The following is a 19,597-nucleotide window of genomic DNA, read 5'->3' on the forward strand; positions in this document are numbered from 1 at the left end:
GTAGGGAAAGGAAGCGAAAGGTGGGGAAACCTTTACAAACCTTGTATATGTTTCCCTATCTTTTCCATCCTTTCCCTACCTTTTCCTTCAAACCAAACATAGCCTAAGGGTCATGAAAACATTTCTTGCTCCCCACCCACCCTAAGTTGTTATCCTACCCCCCATGTCCTCCAAGTCGTACCCCTTGTCATAAAGACTATTTTGACCTAATCTGGTTTTAACCAGCCAAGGTTAAAGTACAAGTGTGGAGGGGTTAGGCAACACACCCACGCAGGGCCAAAGCCTCGACTCTTATTCCATCCCCTCATGCTTCAAAGTAGTCTTTATGATCCTTCTCGAGGCTTCATTAAAAATTAGGATTTCTTGAACAATTATTCTTTGTTCACAAGTTTTTGACATGAAAAGACCAAAATACCCTTCTACTTTTTTGTTTAAGAGGGGGACCAAAATGATAAGGATAGGAAGAGTCCGTATACAAGTCAGTCAAGTAACTCACAAGTGAATAAATAATTACAATTTGAACTGATCTTCTAAAAGTTCTCACTCCATAGGATTATCTCTCTGTTTCACTTTGTAATGCTTATCTTATACAGTAGTTCAACATTATTCGTATCTTGTAATCTACACGCATTATACAATCTATATATACATACATACAACTCACTATTTTATCATCAATTGACAATGAGTTCATTCATAGAAATTTAGCTTTTGTTTTATGGTATCAGAGCTAGGCTTCACCATGTCAAGCTCCACTTCAACATTTCCTACTACAACCCAGCCAACTAGCATTATTGTACATGAATTTGAATCTCCCATATACGGTAAGTTATTTGGTTTCTATTAAGCTAGACTACACTAACTATTTGTTGTGGCCATATCAATTTGTTGTTGTGCTCAATGGTTTTAAGGTTATGAGTTATATAGATGAACCATTACCCTACCCACTAAGACTATTACAGAGAATGGTCAAACTGTTAGCGAGCCTGATTTCATGTTGTGGGAACAATAGGATCAACTCCTTTTGAGTTGGATACTCTCCTCTCTTACTAAAGGAGTTTTAGCCTAGGTAATAGGGTATACTACTACAAAGGGTGTATGGGATGCCCTTGCTCACCTGTTCGCTTCAAAACCACAGGCACGTATTATGCAACTCAGATTTGAGTTGATTAATCCGAAGAAAACAAATTTATCCATGGTGGATTATCTACAAAAGGCTAGTTTGATATCTAATAATCTAGCTGCTATTTGGGAGTTAGTTTCAGACTTTGAATTAATACAATTTGTTCTAGGTGGGCTTGGTCCAAATTATGAGTCTTTGGTCACTCCATTGATGGTGTGTGCTGGTGAGAACACCTTTGATGATATTCAATCTCTACTCACCAACCATGAAGATCGGTTGGAACACACTTGCACTCTATTTGAATCTTTTCAACCTCAAGCTAATATGGTTGTTTAGAAACATTATTAGACCTTTAGGACTAATGACTACAAAAAAAAAAACAAAACAAAAGACTTTTAATGGAAAAGTGTCAAATGTCAAATATGTCACCAGCTAAACCATACAACCTACATGTGTAGAGCCAGGTTTGGCAAAGATTTTCATCCAGAAAAGAGCTCACCTACTACATATATAGCTTTTATAAGTCTAGTGATTAACAACAATTGGTACCCAGATTTAAGTGTCAGCCATCATATGATAGCTGATCTTTCCAATTTGCACTTGCAATTTGAATACTCTATACCAAAACAAATCACTATTGGAAATGGAGAAGGTTTGTCAATTAAACACATTGGATCTGCTATTATTTCTTCACCATCACATTCCTTTGTTCTAAAAGACATTCTTCATGTACCTGAGATTTGCAAAAACTTATTGTCAGTATCTAAATTTACTAAAGATAACAGTTGTTTGTTAGAGTTTCACTCAGACAAAATCAGCAAGCAAGGAAAGTCATGTTGTAGGGGTGTAGTAGAGATGGTCTCTATGAGTTATAGGCGGAAGCAAGTAGAGTATCTAATCAAGGTCCTCCTCTCTCAGCATTCTTAGGTGTCAGAATTTCAATGAATAAATGGCATGAGAGGTTGGGTCATTGTGCACCTTGCACTGTGAGGCATGTTCTCAACTCCAGTTCATTGCTGGTGTCTATTAATAAAAGAATGGATTTTTGCCATGCGTGTCCTCTTGGCAAAATTCATAAGTTACCATTTACAGCTAATGAGTCCTTATACAATGCTCCTTTTGGCTTAGTGTTTCGTGATGTTTGGGGAGCATTGCCTGTAACTTCTATCAACGATTTAAATACTATATTCTCTTTGTTGATGCTCATTCTAAATATCAATGGATTTTTCCACTTGTTAAGAAATCAGATGCTCTTGACACTTTGTCAAATTTAAGTTGCAAGTTGAGAATTATTTCAATACCAAGATTATATCTATTCAAATAGATGGAGGAGGAGAGTTTGTCAAATTTAAATCTTTTCTGAATCAATGTGGCATCTTGCATCATTTTCCTTGTCCTCAAACCCAAGAATAAAATGGCATGTTGAGAGATGACATAGACAAATAGTTAAAATGGGAATGACTTTACTAAAGAAATCTAGTGTCCCAAAGAATTATTGGTGGGAAGCAATTCAGACCTCTGTTTTCATTGCCAATCGACTTCCTACAGAAGTTCTTGCTATGAAATCTCCTTGGGAGGTATTATACCATACTAAACTTGACTAGAGCACATTGAAAGTGTTTGGTTGCATTTATTATCCTCTTCTTCAACCCTACAACAGGCATAAACTTGAAGCTCGTTTTGTTGCTTGTGTATTTATTGGTTATCCTGAAGGCTATAGTGGGTATAGATGTCTCCACCACCCTATGAGTAGAGTTTTTATCTCACGACATTATCAGTTTAATGAAAATACATTTACCTTCAAGTATAGTTGTGAAACTTCAGTTGCTTCTAACTCTTCTACATCTGTACAATTCTCTACCACAACTATTGGACCTCTTCCTATCATTGAAGTTTCACTATGTAATACTGTATCGTCTTCCTCTATTATGGATGGCCATAATTCAGTTGCCTCCTATTTCAAGTGATAATGTTTCTCCTTTTGTTGTCATATCATCAAGTCCTACTAGTTCTCATTCTGAAATCACTCCTGAGGTTGCTATTGTAAGTGTTGCTCCTACTCCACCACTTGTAACCAATGTACACCCTATGATTACTCATGGGAAGGTTGGTATTTTTAAACCCAAAGTCTATTTTGCTTCTCATCACCCCCAAAAATTGATGATGATGATCCAACCTGTTTTAGTCAAGCCAACAAAAGTGCTCAGTGGCGAAATGCTATGTTAGTAGAGATTGATGCCCTTCAACGAAATGGAACTTGGACTCTAGTTCCTCGTATTGATGATATTAATCTCATTGGGTGTAAGTGGATTTTCAAAACCAAGAGAAACCCAAATGGATTTGTCAGTTGTTATACTCAAGTCGTGCCTCCATTGCTATTGTGTGCTGGTGAGCACACCTTTGATGATATTGAAGCTCTACTCACCAACCATGAACTTCGGTTGGAACACACTTGCACTCTATTTGAATCTTTTCAACCTCAAGCTAATATGGCTGTTCAGAAACGTTATTAGACCTTTAGGACTAATGACTACAAAAAACAAACAAAAGACTTCTAATGGAAAAGGTAAGAAACCAAATCCTTTTCAAGGGGTCAAATGTCAAATATGTCACAAGCTAACCATAAAACCTACATGTGTAGAGCTAGGTTTGACAAAGATTTTCGTCCAAAAAAGAGCTCTCCTACTGCATATACTACTTCTACAAGGCCAGTGATTGACAATAGTTGGTAACCAAATTCAGGTGCCAGCTATCATATGACTGCTGATGTTGCCAATTTTCACTTACTATTGGAAATGGAGATGGTTTGTCAGTTAAACACTAGGTCTGTTATTATTTCTTCACCATCACATTCCTTTGTTTTGAAAGATATTCTTTATGTACCTAAGATTTGAAAAAACTTGTTGTCAGTATCTAAATTTGCTAAAGATAACAGTTGTTACTTTGAGTTTCACTCAAATAAATTCTTTGTGAAGGACCAGTAGACAAGGAAAGTCATGCTATAGGGGTGTAGGAGAGATGATCTCTATGAGTTATAGGTGGAAGCAAGTAGAATATCTAATCAAGGTTCTCCTCTCTCAGCATTCTTAGGTGTTAGAATTTCGATGAATAAATGGCATGAGAGGTTGGGTCACTGTACACCTCGCATTGTGAGGCATGTTCTCAACTCCAGTTTGTTGCTGGTGTCTACTAATAAAAGAATGGATTTTTGCCATGTGTGTCCTCTTGGCAAAAGCCATAATTTACCATTTACACCTAGTGAGTCCTTATACAATGCTCCTTTTGGCTTATTGTTATGTGATGTTTGGGGAGCATCACTTGTTAACTTTTGTCCATGGATTTAAATACTATGTTCTCTTTGTTGATGCTCATTCTAGATATCAATGGATTTTTTCACTTGTTAAGAAATCAGATGCTCTTGACACTTTTGTTAAATTTAAGTTGCAAGTTGAGAATTATTTTAATACCAAGATTAAATCTATTCAAACAGATGGAGGAGAGTTTGTCAAATTTAAATCTTTTTTGAACCAATGTGGCATCTTGCATTGTTTTTATTGTCCTCACACCTAGGAACAAAATGGGCATGTTGAGAGACGACATATACAAATAGATTTTTACTAAACCACTAAGCTCTTCTAGATTTTCTTTCTTGAGGACAAGCTCATTGTGCATCCTCTCCCCCATCCACTTGCAAGGGAATGCTAAGGATAGGAAGAGTCCGAGTACAAGTCAGCCAAGTAACCCACAAGTGAACAGATAACTACAGTTTGAACTGATCTCCTAAAAGTTCTTACTCCATAGGATTATCTCTTTGTTTCGCTCTATAATGCTTATCTTGTACAGTTGTTCAACATTATCTGTATCTTGTAATCTGTACGCATTATATAGTCTATATATACATATGTACAACTCACTATTTTATCATCAATTGATATTGAGTTCATTCGTAGAAATTTAGCTATTGTTTTACAAAATGGAGTTTCTACAAATGCCCCTCTTCGGTAGAGGTTACAACACGAGTGAAGGCCAAAATTCAACAGACATCCATTTTGGTCTAATTTTTTTATTCTTGTAAAATGGCTAAGGAGCTAGAACATATTACCTTCCACTACATAGATAGTCAGGGAAGGTTAAGAAGAGATAAACTTGATGGGGGAGCCTTCATCAACCTATCAACTAAGGTAAAATCCTGAGGCCGTTGCCAATGGATCGGCTAAGGTGGAGACTAGAACTATGGCTTTTGTCAATTTATCAACTAAGGTTGGAACTAGAACTAGAATTGTTCCAATCATCAATTTATTGGATAAGGTTGGGTTGTCACCATCACCAACTTATCGGCTAAGGCTGGGCTATGGACATTGCCGGTGTATTGTCTAAGTTTGGAACTAAAAAATGGAATTAGGGAGAAATTGGGGTAGAGCTATAGTGAAACTACACTGGTTGAAGCGAAGTAGGAATAGAACTTTAGTGGAATCGAGGTGTGACTAGAGCAGAAACTAGAGTGGAACTAAAGTGGATGTGTTGATAAACTAGGGCATGGAAATGTAACTAAAGTGGAAGTGGTTTTATAATGGTCACTTGCTCCCAATCCTCTATGAATAAAGGGTTTCATCTTGATTCAAAAGATAATAAAGCAAGAACCAAGTTCTGAATCAGTTTTGAATCAAAGCTTGTAAAAAAAAAACTTGTGCTTTCACTTGTTATAGTTGTTTTTCGGAGAGAACAAGCTAGAGCTAGAGCCTTTGGGAGATCTCTATGCTTCATCTATGTTAAAGATGAACTTTGTTTGAGAATCCTTTGAGCTCATTGTCACCTCTTTGTTGAGATCTCTCTCCCTAAGTTAAGCATCAGTGAATACTCTAAAAACTGAGTAGTTTGTGCTATAATTTTTAATATCTACTTATTTAGAGGTAGCTCTTGCTCTAAATTTTTTCATGTATTCTTAGTAGAAGATCTTTGATAAAGTAGGTGATCAACTTATTTAACACCATTTAAGGTCTTGTTGGCACCCCTATTAAGCCCAACTACAAGGTCTTGCAAACACCTAAAAACCTTACTAGTTTGGGTCTTATGGGCACTTGTGTAAGTCCAACTAGGAAAGGTATTACAAGCATCCTTGAAGTCCTACTAGTTGTAAAGGCTTGGATGGTGCTCAATAAGTCCAGTCAGTTATTAGAAATTCTCAATGGTGGTCTAAGGTAGAGGATGTAGGTAAGGTTGGCCAAACTCTATAAATCTTTGTGTCCTTGTTTTATTTCTTCTCTTTTCAAGTTTGTAGTTTATTGTTCTTTGTGTTAACCTATCTCAACTACAATACTTCAAACCTTGAGAATATTGTAGACTAGGACTTATTTTTCTTTGTTTTATTTTTACAACTACAAGATATGTAGTACAATGTGAGCTCCAACTTACTAACTCTCTACTGACTACATTAACTTACTAATTAATTACCTTTAGTTTTATTGTTATTGTTGTTTACATTTACTGTCTATTTACATTTCTAGCAGCATTTACATTTATGTAGTTAGTTTTATTGTTTTAATGGCTGGTCCACATTTCAACTATCTTATGTAGTAGGTCCTTTCTCTTTGCTACTTGTTAGTGGTTGGTCATCTCTCTCTAATTGTTAAGGCATACACCATTAGATGCAAGTACCATTTACATTTGTGCATATTTACTTTCGCATACTCTTTTATCTTTCTACAATTATTACACTTATTGTCTGTATTGTTTATTAACTATAAAACCACTAACATGATAGTAGGCTGAACATTTTAACTATATAATCTATTGAGTAACCACTATCCTCCTGTTAGTAGTCTTTATATTTATCATTGTGTGTTATTTCTAACTACTAACCCTTGCAGCTCTTGCTATTATACTTGTGTTTTTATTTTGTAGCTCTAGGACCTCTTGTTCATCAGTTGTGTTGATTCAAGTGCATTATCTTGATCAACTGTTGAACCTAATTGAGCAAGCCTTAAACTTCCATTGCAACTAATTATCTTGATCCAAGTTCTAAGCTTGATTGTTTAATAGTCTATGAATTCAAATTGAATTCTAGTACAATCAGAGTTTTTAAAGCTCTACCCAATTCACCCCCTCTTGGTTAAGGCCATTGGTCCTAATAGCAAGGATATGAGGTTCATAATTGGAGTTGATAGACCTAGCCATGTTTGTATAATCTAGCAACTATTTTATTCCTATGGCCCTTGTTGAGATGTTCATTAGGTTGGACATGATGAGTGAAGATTAACACTGCTCAAAGGGAGCCCCTACTTAATGCAAATGTGTCTCATTGATCACTTAGAGTTGATTCCTGCATTGTGGGTCAAACTATATTAGCCTAAGCACTTTTGCCTATGCCATCTCTAGCACCATTGTTTGACAGTTGAGGAATGGTGGGAATGGATGAATAACCTCAGTTTGAGCTAGATTAAATGGGTTTGTCCTTGGTGATAGTGTTTGACACCATTTATTAATGCCTTTGGCTTCTCTTGCATTCATTTGCTCGGGTTGACACACATCATTCTATTTCCCTATCTAAATGTTATGGCAGTTTGGCATTTGGTATGTGGTCCTAATCTTTTTGGAAAGATTCTTTCTTCTACAACCATTGACTCTAGGTTTGATTGAGCTAGTTGTTGACCATTGGGAGAGGAACATGTATATTGCATCTTCGGGTCTTCCTTTAAGCATGTCATAGCCTTTAGCAAACTATATTGAGTGGTTGAGGACATTCATTGAAGAGCTGAGGGTCTTATCCCACCACGAGGGAAGAAGTGTTGGGGAGCTATCCAAACATCCTGCTATTGTTTGTCTTCAAAAGGAGTTGATTGATATTGAGATAAAGATGGCAAATATGTGCAAAGAGGCACGAAAGAGAGCTAGGAGAGACACCTAAGGGGATTAGACCTTTTTTTATTTTTTATTACTAATGTTTTGAAAATAAAGGAATTTTCTTTGAACTTGGAAGAAAGAAACAATTGATGTCATTGTTTTTTATTATCCATTAAACAATAAGCTCTTTTCATTTCTATTTTATACCTTTGTACTTTTACTTTCCTATTAAAAATTAAAAACACCACACTTGGTCACTTTACACCACTCTAGAGGACTTTTGAACATAGGTATATCTCTTTCCTTCCTAGGAGCCAAGTCCCTAATTCTCTTAATCTCTTATAAACACTCGCACTTTCTCATACTTAATCTCTTGCCACCAAGTCCCTAATTCTCAACTTTATTCAAGTTTCAACAAGAAGAATGCTTGTTCAAGTATCTCATTTAAGCAATTTAGGAGGCTTAAAAGCTTTATCAATTTAGATCAAGTTGATATTCTAAATTGGCTGATCAAGTTGATATTCTAAATTGGTCAGTTCCTCTCAAAATACATCAACTTCCACTTCGAGGATGTAAAGTCACAATACAACAACACTGATATGGGTGCTAGTGATTCTATGGGTGATGTTTTTGTAGCCACCTCTAGTACTGCTACTAGGGGAAATAAAAGGTCTAGCCAGAAATGTTTACTATAAAAACTCTTGAGGGGAAGGGAAAAAGAGATATTTGCATGATATGTAAGAGTGATTTTAGTTATAATAGCAAGGGTAGGACAAGCCATTTAATTAAACATATGGCCATTCATCGAAAAAATAATGATAGTCAAAATCAATTATAAATTAGGCATGGACTTTTTTTTGGTTATTTTCATTATTTCCAAGAAAAAATGAGACAAAAATTAGCTAGATATATTGTACATGCTGAATAACCATTTTTGTTAGCTGAAGACCCTATGCTAGAAAGATTTTTACAACAATCAGTAAATCTCTAATTTAAAAAAAAAAAAAAAAGATTTTAGAAATACAGTTAGACTAAATGAAACAAAAACTAGCTAGATATATTGTACATGCTGAATAACCATTTTTATTAGCTGAGCACCCTATGCTAAAAATATTTTTACAACAATCAGTAAATCTCCAATTTAAAAAAAAAAAGATTTTAGAAATACAGTTAGACTAAATATTTTAAAAATTTTTTATTCATATAAACAAAATTTAATTTCTATTTTATCAGCTTTTAATTCTAAAGTTGCACTTACATATGATATTTGGATTTTCAAATATAATATAAGTTATATTTACGTTACAAAGCATTTTATTGATGAACATTGGATTTTACAAAAAAGAATTTTAAGTTTTACATGACTTGTATGACCATATACTAGCCCAGCAATTGCTGCAAGTATATTAGATAATTTACATACTTACGAAATTTAAAAAAAAAAAATCTATTAGTTTTGTTAATGCCATTAATAACAATTCAACAATATATATTTTAAAATATCAATTAAAACCATGCTTAAATGGCAAATTATTTTCTATTAGATGTGCATGTCACATCTTAAACTAATGTGTTCAAGATGCTTTCAATATTATGTTAGTTCTAAAATTAGAAATTATATTTTGTATATCGGAAGTTCTAGTACAAGAAAACAATAATTTAAATACTTATGTAAAAAATATGGTCTAAAATACAGAAATTTTGTATTAGATGTTCAACATAAGTGGAATTCCACATATTCTATGTTCAACATAACTGATGATGGTTGGGAAATTGTAGTTTGTACAAAAGATTTTTAAAATTTTTTTATGATACAACTAATCAATTTTCAAGTGTTTTTTTATACAACTTCTTGTATTTTAGTTAATCATTTATTTACAACTAGTGAATGTTTTTTCAAAATATAGAAATACTTTAAATTTTCAAACTATTATTGATGTAATGGAAGTTAAATTTAAAAATGTTGGGAAAATATTTCTCCTCTGTATTGCTTTGCTACAATATTGCATCCTAGGATTAGAAAAAATGGCTAAGATGTTTTACTTGAATCTTATTATAAAGAAATGAAAACTGAAATTGGAACAAAAAAATGAAATTAATATTTTATTATTTGAAATGTATAGTTTATATGAATCTCAATTATTATGACATAGGAGAATTTGTACAGATACAACCTCCACTACCGAAACACCTAGTTCTATGAGTGGGAGAGAAAATTTTTTGTCTTAAATAAATAAAAGGCAAAAATCAGTTGTCACTTCATCTTCAAGTTCATTTACTGTACTTAATTTTTATTTATAAGCTAATTTTACTAATTTAACTAATTACCTTAACACAAAGGAATTAAATAATTTGGTATTTTTGCCTAATGGAGTGAACATGGTATAAATTATCTAGTTCTTACTACCATGATATGAAATCTACTAACCCCTTTGGTGTCTATAATTCCAGTGGAGTCTTGTTTTAGTGTAGGTATCAATATACTAGATAATAAGAGAAGCTACATGAACAATGAAAGTCTGGAGATGTGTATATACTTGAAGGATTGGTTGGATGCTGATGTTGCACTAGAAGTAGATGATGTAGATCAAGATCAAGGAGATGGAAGTGGAACTTGAAGAAATTAGAAATTAGACTTTAGCAAAAAAATAAACAAAAAAAAAGGCCTAGCCCAGTTTGACCTAGGCACATGGCCTAGCTACACAATCCTCGCCTAGGCCCGTGTCATGGGCCATGTTGGGCTTGATCTTTTAGGGGTTCTAGGCCAGGTAGGCACAACCCACTCAGGTCTGTGTGTCGGTACAGCATGGCCCGCTAAGCCACAGGTGGCCCACAAAACCATGTTGTGCCAACACAATACAACCCACTTTGACTCTAGGTCCCACCTAGGTGGAGCTGCATTATTTTTTTTGAGCTTTACGAGACTTGTAACAAAAACACATGCCTCATGAGTTTGAAAAATATAGGTTATATTTTGAAATTTTGAAAGAAAATGAAGGGTAAAATATTCAGAATGTATATTTAAGTAGTTTTGAAAAAAAATCATGACATATTTAATTCTTTTACCTTAATATAGATATAAATTTAAGTATTATATATAGATTATAGGGAAAGTTATAGTCACAGTCTGTTCAACATTTCAAATTATGTTGCAGGTTGGGTTAGAAATCAGCAAAGCTCTGATAGTCGGCTCATTTCAAGCTATAAAAACCCCCACGATGTTATTGGAAGCTTATGTGGTTGTAGAGGTGTAAATCAGGTCATGCTGCCTGCAACCTGACACGATGGACCGCGGGTCATGCCAAGCACGATACGGTCATATGGGTTGTGTCAGGCCTAGGGTTTTAGGTCCATGGATCAGCACGACATGATATAACTGACTTTAAGATCTTTTTTATTTTATTTTTGTTTATTATTTTAATTTATGTTAAACTTTTCATTATTTTTTTTCAAAATTTTTAAAAAACATGGGTTGGCCTAGTCCGTGGCTTGGCCTGGCCCAAGGCTCAACCCACAAACCAGTCCGGCCTATGTAGGCTCGAGTCATGGGCCATGCCTGGCCGACCCCTAAGTATCCCAGGGGTGGGAAGCACGGTGTGGCTCAGTCCGTAGGCCAGCATGGCACGACATGCACTTTGCACAGGCCGCATGCAGGTAGTGACATATTGGCCTAGCACATCCCGACTTACCTCTATGTGGCTATTGCTAACACAGAACTCTTAATCCATGTTGAACACATCAAAATGCCTCTGTCTCTTGATTTCTCACTCCCTCACTCTCACAATCGTCCCTCTCTGTTGAATGAACTCCCTCTCACAATCATCTCTCTCTATCAACGAAATCCATTTTTGTTTTTCTTCTGCTCCACTACTCGTTCTCTTTCTTTCATAATCGTTATGTCTTATTGTCTCTCAATCTCCCATTCTCTCAATCTCTCTCTCTCCCCCCCCCCCTTTTCTATCAACCTCTTCGTCTCATATCTTGACAAAGTTTAATTTGATAAATTACCACACCAAGTTCATTAGTCAGACCATGTATAGTAAAGCAGCTGAAAGCTTGGAAGGTTAATGATAGGACATGAGAAAAGGTCTAATTTGTCTTCTAATGCTCTTAGAGACAGAGAAAGGTCTAATTTGATTCTTTGGGAATTTGAACCTTTCTTAAACCACCACTCAGTAATAATCTCGTTGTCTGCCCTCACGGCATCAAATTACAATTAAGAAAAATTGAGAGAGAGAGAGTAGACAATTGAGAGAGAGTGAGAGGGACAACAAGAGACGAAGTGGAGTGGAAGAGAAACAAAAATGGATTTCGTTGATAGAGAGAGATGACTATAAGAGGGAGTTTGTCGACCAAAGATAGACAACTATGAGAGGGAGTTTATTGAGCAAGGAGAGATGACGGTGAGAGTGAGGGAGTGAGAGGGAGATCAAAAGATAGATGAAGTGGGAGAGAAACTGAAACCCTTTTTTTTTGTTTTCAAATAACCTAGCATTAAGGGCAATTTGAATATAGGCATTTTGTTGGTCCAAATCTAACATGGATTAAGAGTCTCATGTCGGCAGCAATCACATAAGCCTATGATAACATGGCTAGAACCGACTATAAGAGTTTTATTGGTTTTTGAACCAACCTGCATGATTTGAAATTTTAAACCAACTCTTACTATTGGATGGGATATAGATAAATCCATATTGATCCAAAAGCAAAGACCGAACAGTTATTGCTAAGCTTGGACTGTAAGTTTCTACACATCTAAAGTCTAAGCACTCCGGATCTCCTACTCACAAATTTTTTTCACATCCCTACCCACAAATACAACCAACGAGGATTGAGAACATCTCACATAAACGACAAAGGAAGATATTCCCGCTTGTAATGTCCTGTGGATAGGGGATGTGAAAATATATAGTTTGTGGGTAGGAGATCGTAGCTCAACTCTAAGTGACGGGATCTGCTCCTCACAAATGGGCGCCTCACATGCACATCTGCCGTGCATTGGGAATATCCCCCGTAAATAATAACAAATAAGCATGGGAGATATTCCCAATGCATGATAGGAAGTGCGTGTGAGGTGCCTGATGTGAGGAGTAGATCCGGTCTCCAACTCTAAGACCATCCAATATCAATACAAGCTTTGAGGTTCAATATCAGCAAGATGTGGGTCCTTAAGCATGTTTGAATGGCTATGATTGCTGGACCGGACCGGGATCCGTTGCTTCCTAAGCACACACTAGATTTAGAACAAACCCGCAATAAGGATGCCTTTTCGAGTGTACTTATTGGTGGACGGCGACGTTGACCAACTTGGCTTTTATTCCACGGGTAGAATCCCACACAATTCTACACACTTGCAGGAACCAAGAATGAAGCACCCAATTGAGAGGTACGCAAGGAATAAAGTGCAATTTGGGTCCCAGCAAATAACAGAAAAGGAAAGGACTCTTCGCATCAAGCTACTTATTTTGGGTCCCGTCCATTGATCTAATGGTTTTGATCATTTGACCACGGGGGTCCAACTTCCAGGAGGGACCGGTGACCGGTAGATTACAATCAAACCATGAGAGGACCCCAGCTTGACCATAACAATCTTAAAATCATTGATCGATAACCATGCAAAATCCCACCCTTTAATTCCCCGGGGACAATTGAGAATGGTAGCTTGCGATATATCAAATAAGGATTGTTTTACGAAGACCATTTCCGTAATTTCATTCGATTCAGTTTGGAAGCAGTACAAATATAAAAGATGTACGGTGCAAATACAGGTTTAGAAATACAAAATACAAAGCTTTGCATTGTATTTATGTTTGTAAATTAGAAACCCGACCTTTAATTAGGCTGTGTTTGTTTTAGGTGTAAATTTAATTTTAGATAGAAAATATGAACCGGTTCATAGAAATTGAAACCGGTTGTTTTTAAATATTTACACCGATCATATTTGATTATCAAGGTGTATAAATTTCCAACCTTACTCGTTGATCAAACGTCATCAATCATTTTCAGTTGTTTTTAAATATTTACTGGCCTGTAACCTATGTTTCCTATACCTCTAGCCTAAATGCATGTAGCTGAGAGAGAGGATAGAAATGGGTAAGTTTTACATCGATAATTTTTTGATGTTTTTTTTTTACATCGGTAATTGGTGTAAAAGTATTTCAAAATGGAGTTTTACACCAGTTTACATTGTAAATATACATTCTATTCAAACGTCTGCAAAATCAAATCAGGGTGTAAAGTTTACCTTGGTTCGATTTTATACCTCAAACAAACGTGGCCTTAAGACAAATATCCATCCTGAACTGAATCATCACAAAATTTGCCCTCACATAATTACACCGCCGTCACAATAATCTTGCAGCTGTGCATTTGGAATATCTTCCCAAGAATATCGTGTAATTACCATGTGTGAGGTAAACCATTTTTAAAACCCCAAATTACCCATGTACCATTTTATGGGGTCATTTTGTAGACAATTAATAAAGTATAATAAAAAATAAAAAATTAAAAAAAGTAGGAAAGTATACATAAAAACAACAAAATATAAAGTAAAAAAGGGAAAATAGAATAAAATATATAAACATAAAAATCATAGAAAAATACAACAAAAAAGAGAAAAATATAGAAAAAACAAAAAAAAAAATCTACAAAAAAGAAAAATAATATAACAGGAGATACAATGGTTTTACATGCCTATTTAGGTTATTCTAATATTTTTTCTTGACAAAATATATAGTGTAAAAGTTGCACCATAAAGCAAAAAACCATAAACTAGTGATAAAATAACATGTCACACAGGTGACATCTTTAATATTGTTTAAGTCTTTAGAGGTAGGTACATCTTGTAAAACATGAAGAGTGAAAAATAAATTAATTATGTAATGCTTTTTAACATGATGGGTTGAAATCAAGCTTTATTAATATGTGGTAAATATTCAATTTTACAGAAATGATAGGATTATCTATTTTTCTTTTCAGTCTACCAAACTTCAAATGGGCATTTTAGTAATTTACCTTTACGGTCAACAATATTGGTGATGCCGGGCAAAGTGTTGCAATGTAAAAAGTTTAGTTGGTCTTTATTACAAATAAAAGTTTGAGAGGTCAAGTGTCACAACCTCAATATTGCATGTAGTCTTCTAAGCCTTGAGTTTGGAAGAAGTATAAATACAAATACAAATACAAGTGCAAAATCTTGTATTTTGTATTTAATAGTGTACTCTGTACCTATTTTGTATTGTATACATGCATTGTGCCATTACAAAGCTTATTTTATATTTCCAAAATTCTAAATCCTTGTGTATTTACCTTTTCAAATTGAGACTCTCACACCTCGCGCCTTACAAGCGCCTCACACGCACATTCGATTATGTAATGAAAACATCTACCGTATTTATTAATTATTATTTACGGGAGATGTTCCCAATGATGGATGTGCCTGTGAGGAGCAGATCCCGTCACTTCCAAACTGAGCTTTCACATACAAAATATGGAGAAACGAACAAATGACATGGACACGGAAGAAACCAGAAAGAAAGAAACCTTCCCGACACGGAATGGAATCTGATCTCCTCAAACATTCTCTCCCCCGAAATGAAAAAAGAAAAAGAAAAAAAAAAAAAGCAAATAGAAAATTAGAAAGCAGTGGCGTAACTTCCGCCTTCTCTGCTACGGCTATCGACAGTTATTCTCGCACAAACTCCAGACTCCAAAACTTTGCCTCAGTCGGGATTTGCTGAAAAACTGATTTTTCCGACCAAGATGAAATGACGATGGCAACACCACCACCGCCATCGCATGCGACGACGGTAAGGAATTTGGTCGTGGAAGTGGTTGACGCTCGCGATCTTGCCCCCAAAGACGGCCAAGGTAGCTCGAGCCCGTATGTCATCGCAGATTTCGACGGACAGAGGAAGCGAACTTCGACGAAGTTCAGAGACTTGAATCCAATATGGAACGAAAAGCTCGAGTTCATTGTCACGGATCCCAAGACAATGGAAGCAGAGGAACTCGAAATCGAGGTGTTCAACGACAAGAAAATGGGGAAAGGCAGTGGAAGTGCTCGGAGAAACCACTTTCTTGGCCGGGTGAAGTTGTACGGGAGCCAGTTCTCGAAGAAAGGGAACGAAGGTTTAATTTACTTCCCTTTGGAGAAGAAGAGCGTTTTTAGTTGGGTTAAAGGAGAAATTGGCTTGAGAATTTACTATTATGATGAACTAGTCGAGGAGCAGAAAGAGGGAGCGCCGCCGCCTGACGAGGGGGCTCCGCCCCCAACGGAAGCAAAGAAGTTGCCTAAGGAGGAGGTTCTGCCGGAGATTATCTTGCCGACGGAAATAGCTGAGGAGATGGCGGAGCCTCCGCCGATCGTTACCATTGCAGAATCTCCCCCTCCGGTTACTGTGCAACCGGAGCATCCGGAGCCGCATGGAATTTCTTTCGCTGCTCATACTGAACAACAGGTACCGCCGGAAGTACGGAAGGTCCAGACAAGTGGAGTAGTGACTACAGAGCGAATCAAGGTCTTCGGGAGACCTAACGGGGAATACGCGCCGAGGGTCATCACAGGCAGATTTGCCGGTGAGAGCGAGCGGATTTCAGCGTATGATCTCGTTGAGCCAATGCAGTACTTGTTCGTTCGAATCGTGAAGGCTCGTGCTCTGGCACCAAACGAGAGCCCCCATGTGAAGATCCGTACGGGTAGCCACTTCGTTAGATCGAAACCAGCGACCCACAAACCTGGCGAAGCTTCTGGGAACCCTGAGTGGCACCAGGTCTTCGCTCTTGGCCACAACCGGCCGGATTCTGGTAATGCCACATTAGAGATCTCGGTCTGGGATGGAGCGTCTGAAGCGTTCCTTGGCGCTGTTTGCTTCGATTTATCTGACGTTCCAGTCCGTGATCCACCGGACAGTTCGTTAGCTCCGCAATGGTACCGTCTCGAAGGCGGTGACGATCAACAACCGAATAAAGTCTCCGGTGACATTCAACTTTCGGTCTGGATTGGTACTCAGGCCGATGACACGTTTCCTGAGTCATGGAGCTCGGACGCACCTTATGTGAGTCACACTCGGTCGAAGGTTTACCAGTCACCGAAGCTCTGGTATCTTCGAGTCACAGTGCTTGAAGCTCAAGACCTCCACCTTTTTTCGAACCATCCACCGGCGACGACGCTAGATATTCGAGTGAAAGCACAGTTGGGGTTTCAGTCTATACGAAGCAGACGGGCCACGAGCAATCACATCTCGTCGTTCTTCTGGAACGAAGACCTGGTTTTTGTTGCAGGCGAACCACTTGAAGACCAGTTGATCTTACTTGTTGAAGATCGCACAAGCAAGGAGCCTGTGCTTCTCGGCAATGTTACTGTACCTTTGAGCTCTGTGGAACAACGATTAGATGAGCGGCATGTGCCTTCCAAGTGGTTTGTGCTTGATGGTGGCAGCAGCGGTGGTCATGGTGGAGCTCCTGCAGGCGGAGGAGGAGGAGCGATCTACTGTGGCCGGATTCATTTACGGCTATGCTTGGAAGGTGGGTATCACGTGCTTGATGAGGCGGCACACGTGTGTAGTGATTTCCGTCCGACAGCCAAACAGTTATGGAAGCCGGCAATTGGAATTTTGGAGCTTGGCATTCTAGGTGCTCGAGGTTTGCTCCCAATGAAGACCAAAGGAGCTGGTAAAGGCTCCACTGATGCATATTGTGTTGCGAAGTATGGCAAGAAGTGGGTGCGAACTAGGACTATCACGGACAGCTTTGATCCACGGTGGAACGAGCAATACACCTGGCAAGTATATGACCCTTGCACCGTGCTGACAATAGGAGTATTTGACAATTGGCGAATATTTGCAGACGCCACGGAGGAGAGGCCAGACTACCATATTGGGAAGGTAAGGATACGGGTATCTACGCTGGAGAGTAACAAGGTCTACACAAATTCATATCCGCTGCTAGTGCTGCAGAAGTCTGGGTTGAAGAAGATGGGGGAGATAGAGGTGGCGATGCGGTTTGCCTGTCCGCCGTTACTTCCTGACACCTGTGCAATATACGGGCAGCCAATGCTTCCACGCATGCATTACCTCCGCCCACTGGGTGTTGCCCAGCAAGAGGCATTGCGTGGTGCAGCCATTAAGATGGTAGCGGCATGGCTTGCACGGTCCGAGCCACCATTGGGGCGAGAGGTGGTCAGGTACATGCTTGATGCAGATTCACATACATGGAGCATGCGGAAGAGCAAAGCTAATTGGTTTAGAATCATGGCAGTGCTGGCATGGGCTATTGGGCTGGCAAGATGGGTGGATGATATCAGGCGGTGGAAGAACCCCGTTACAACAGTGCTGGTGCATTTGTTGTATTTGGTGCTTGTGTGGTACCCTGAATTGATAGTCCCAACTGTATTCTTATATGTGTTCTTGATTGGGGTTTGGTACCACCGCTTCAAACCTAAAATTCCAGCAGGGATGGATATTCGACTGTCTCAAGCTGATACTGTCGATCCAGATGAGCTAGATGAGGAGTCTGATCCTGTCCCAAGCACAAAGCCCCCAGACATTGTTCGAGCCCGCTATGACAGGCTAAGAACACTAGCAGCAAGGATACAGACAGTGCTTGGGGACTTTGCAACGCAGGGAGAGAGGCTGCAGGCTTTAGTGAGCTGGAGGGACCCAAGGGCAACACGATTATTCATTGCAGTGTGCTTAGCAGTGGCTGTGGTACTGTATGTGGTGCCTCCAAAGATGGTGGCAGTGGCACTTGGATTTTATTTCTTGAGGCACCCAATGTTCAGAGAGCCAATGCCACCAGCAAGCTTGAACTTTTTCCGTCGGCTTCCTAGTTTATCTGATAGGTTAATGTAACAAAGAGTAAAGATTAGTTTTGCATTAACAAATTGGGAGGGAGTGAATGAATGTACGGGTATTTTGATGAAACTGTTGATACTTGGCAATAACAAAGAGGGAAAGGGGAGATCCAGAGATGTCTTTTTATTTTTACTTTTCTTCTCTTTTGTAACTCTTCTTTTTCCCCTTCTGGAATTAGTAGATTGAAAATAAGGAGGGCAAGCCATTTTGGTGAAGAGATTGGTATACTTGAGTAAAGTGAAATTTGGATGACAGTTCCTGGGTTTGGTATTTTTTACTGCAAATATTAAATTGCATTTTAGCTTATCTAAGTTCTTGTGATTTTAGTATGTATATAATATTACTACCACTATTACTGCATTGCTATAAATATGTAGGACACTTTTGATACTAAACTAAGCATTAACCGTTGTAACAATATCCCCCCCCCCCCCCCACCTCCTGATTCAAATTAAAGAACAGCTGGTGCTTACCCTTGGTTCTAACTTAGTAACTTCCACAAGAAAAATGTCCATTTGTTACATTTTCAGTCATCTTCTGATGAAGAAGGGATGATGATGATTGAGATTGAGATTGAGTTTTCTAAGTCGTTACTGCACTACATAATCTATTCTCGATGCATCATCTCAATTGTTTTTATTGTCTGGTTACTGTCACCAGAAACGCCCAACTACAATGTTCTTGTTTACAATATCAAGATCTAAGAAATTAGCATGTGTTATTCTACTATCTCTTCTTTGTACAGCATATATTCCAAAATCACTTTTGCCTCCATTTGTGT

The 19,597-nt window shown here is 37.8% G+C and overlaps 1 protein-coding gene across 1 annotated transcript; it reads left to right on the top strand.

Annotated features, from left to right (window-relative positions):
• Positions 1-15,476: 15,476 nt before the first annotated feature.
• Positions 15,477-19,070, top strand: QKY (C2 calcium/lipid-binding plant phosphoribosyltransferase family protein). Its single transcript, XM_010276703.3, has one exon. It carries the CDS (start codon positions 15,730-15,732, stop codon positions 18,811-18,813), a length of 3,084 nt encoding a protein of 1,027 aa, XP_010275005.1. The 5' UTR covers positions 15,477-15,729; the 3' UTR covers positions 18,814-19,070.
• The last annotated feature ends 527 nt before the right edge of the window (positions 19,071-19,597 follow it).

Source organism: Nelumbo nucifera, chromosome 5 (genome assembly GCF_055504915.1).
Source record: "Nelumbo nucifera cultivar China Antique chromosome 5, China Antique-T2T, whole genome shotgun sequence".
Lineage (NCBI taxonomy): Eukaryota > Viridiplantae > Streptophyta > Magnoliopsida > Proteales > Nelumbonaceae > Nelumbo > Nelumbo nucifera.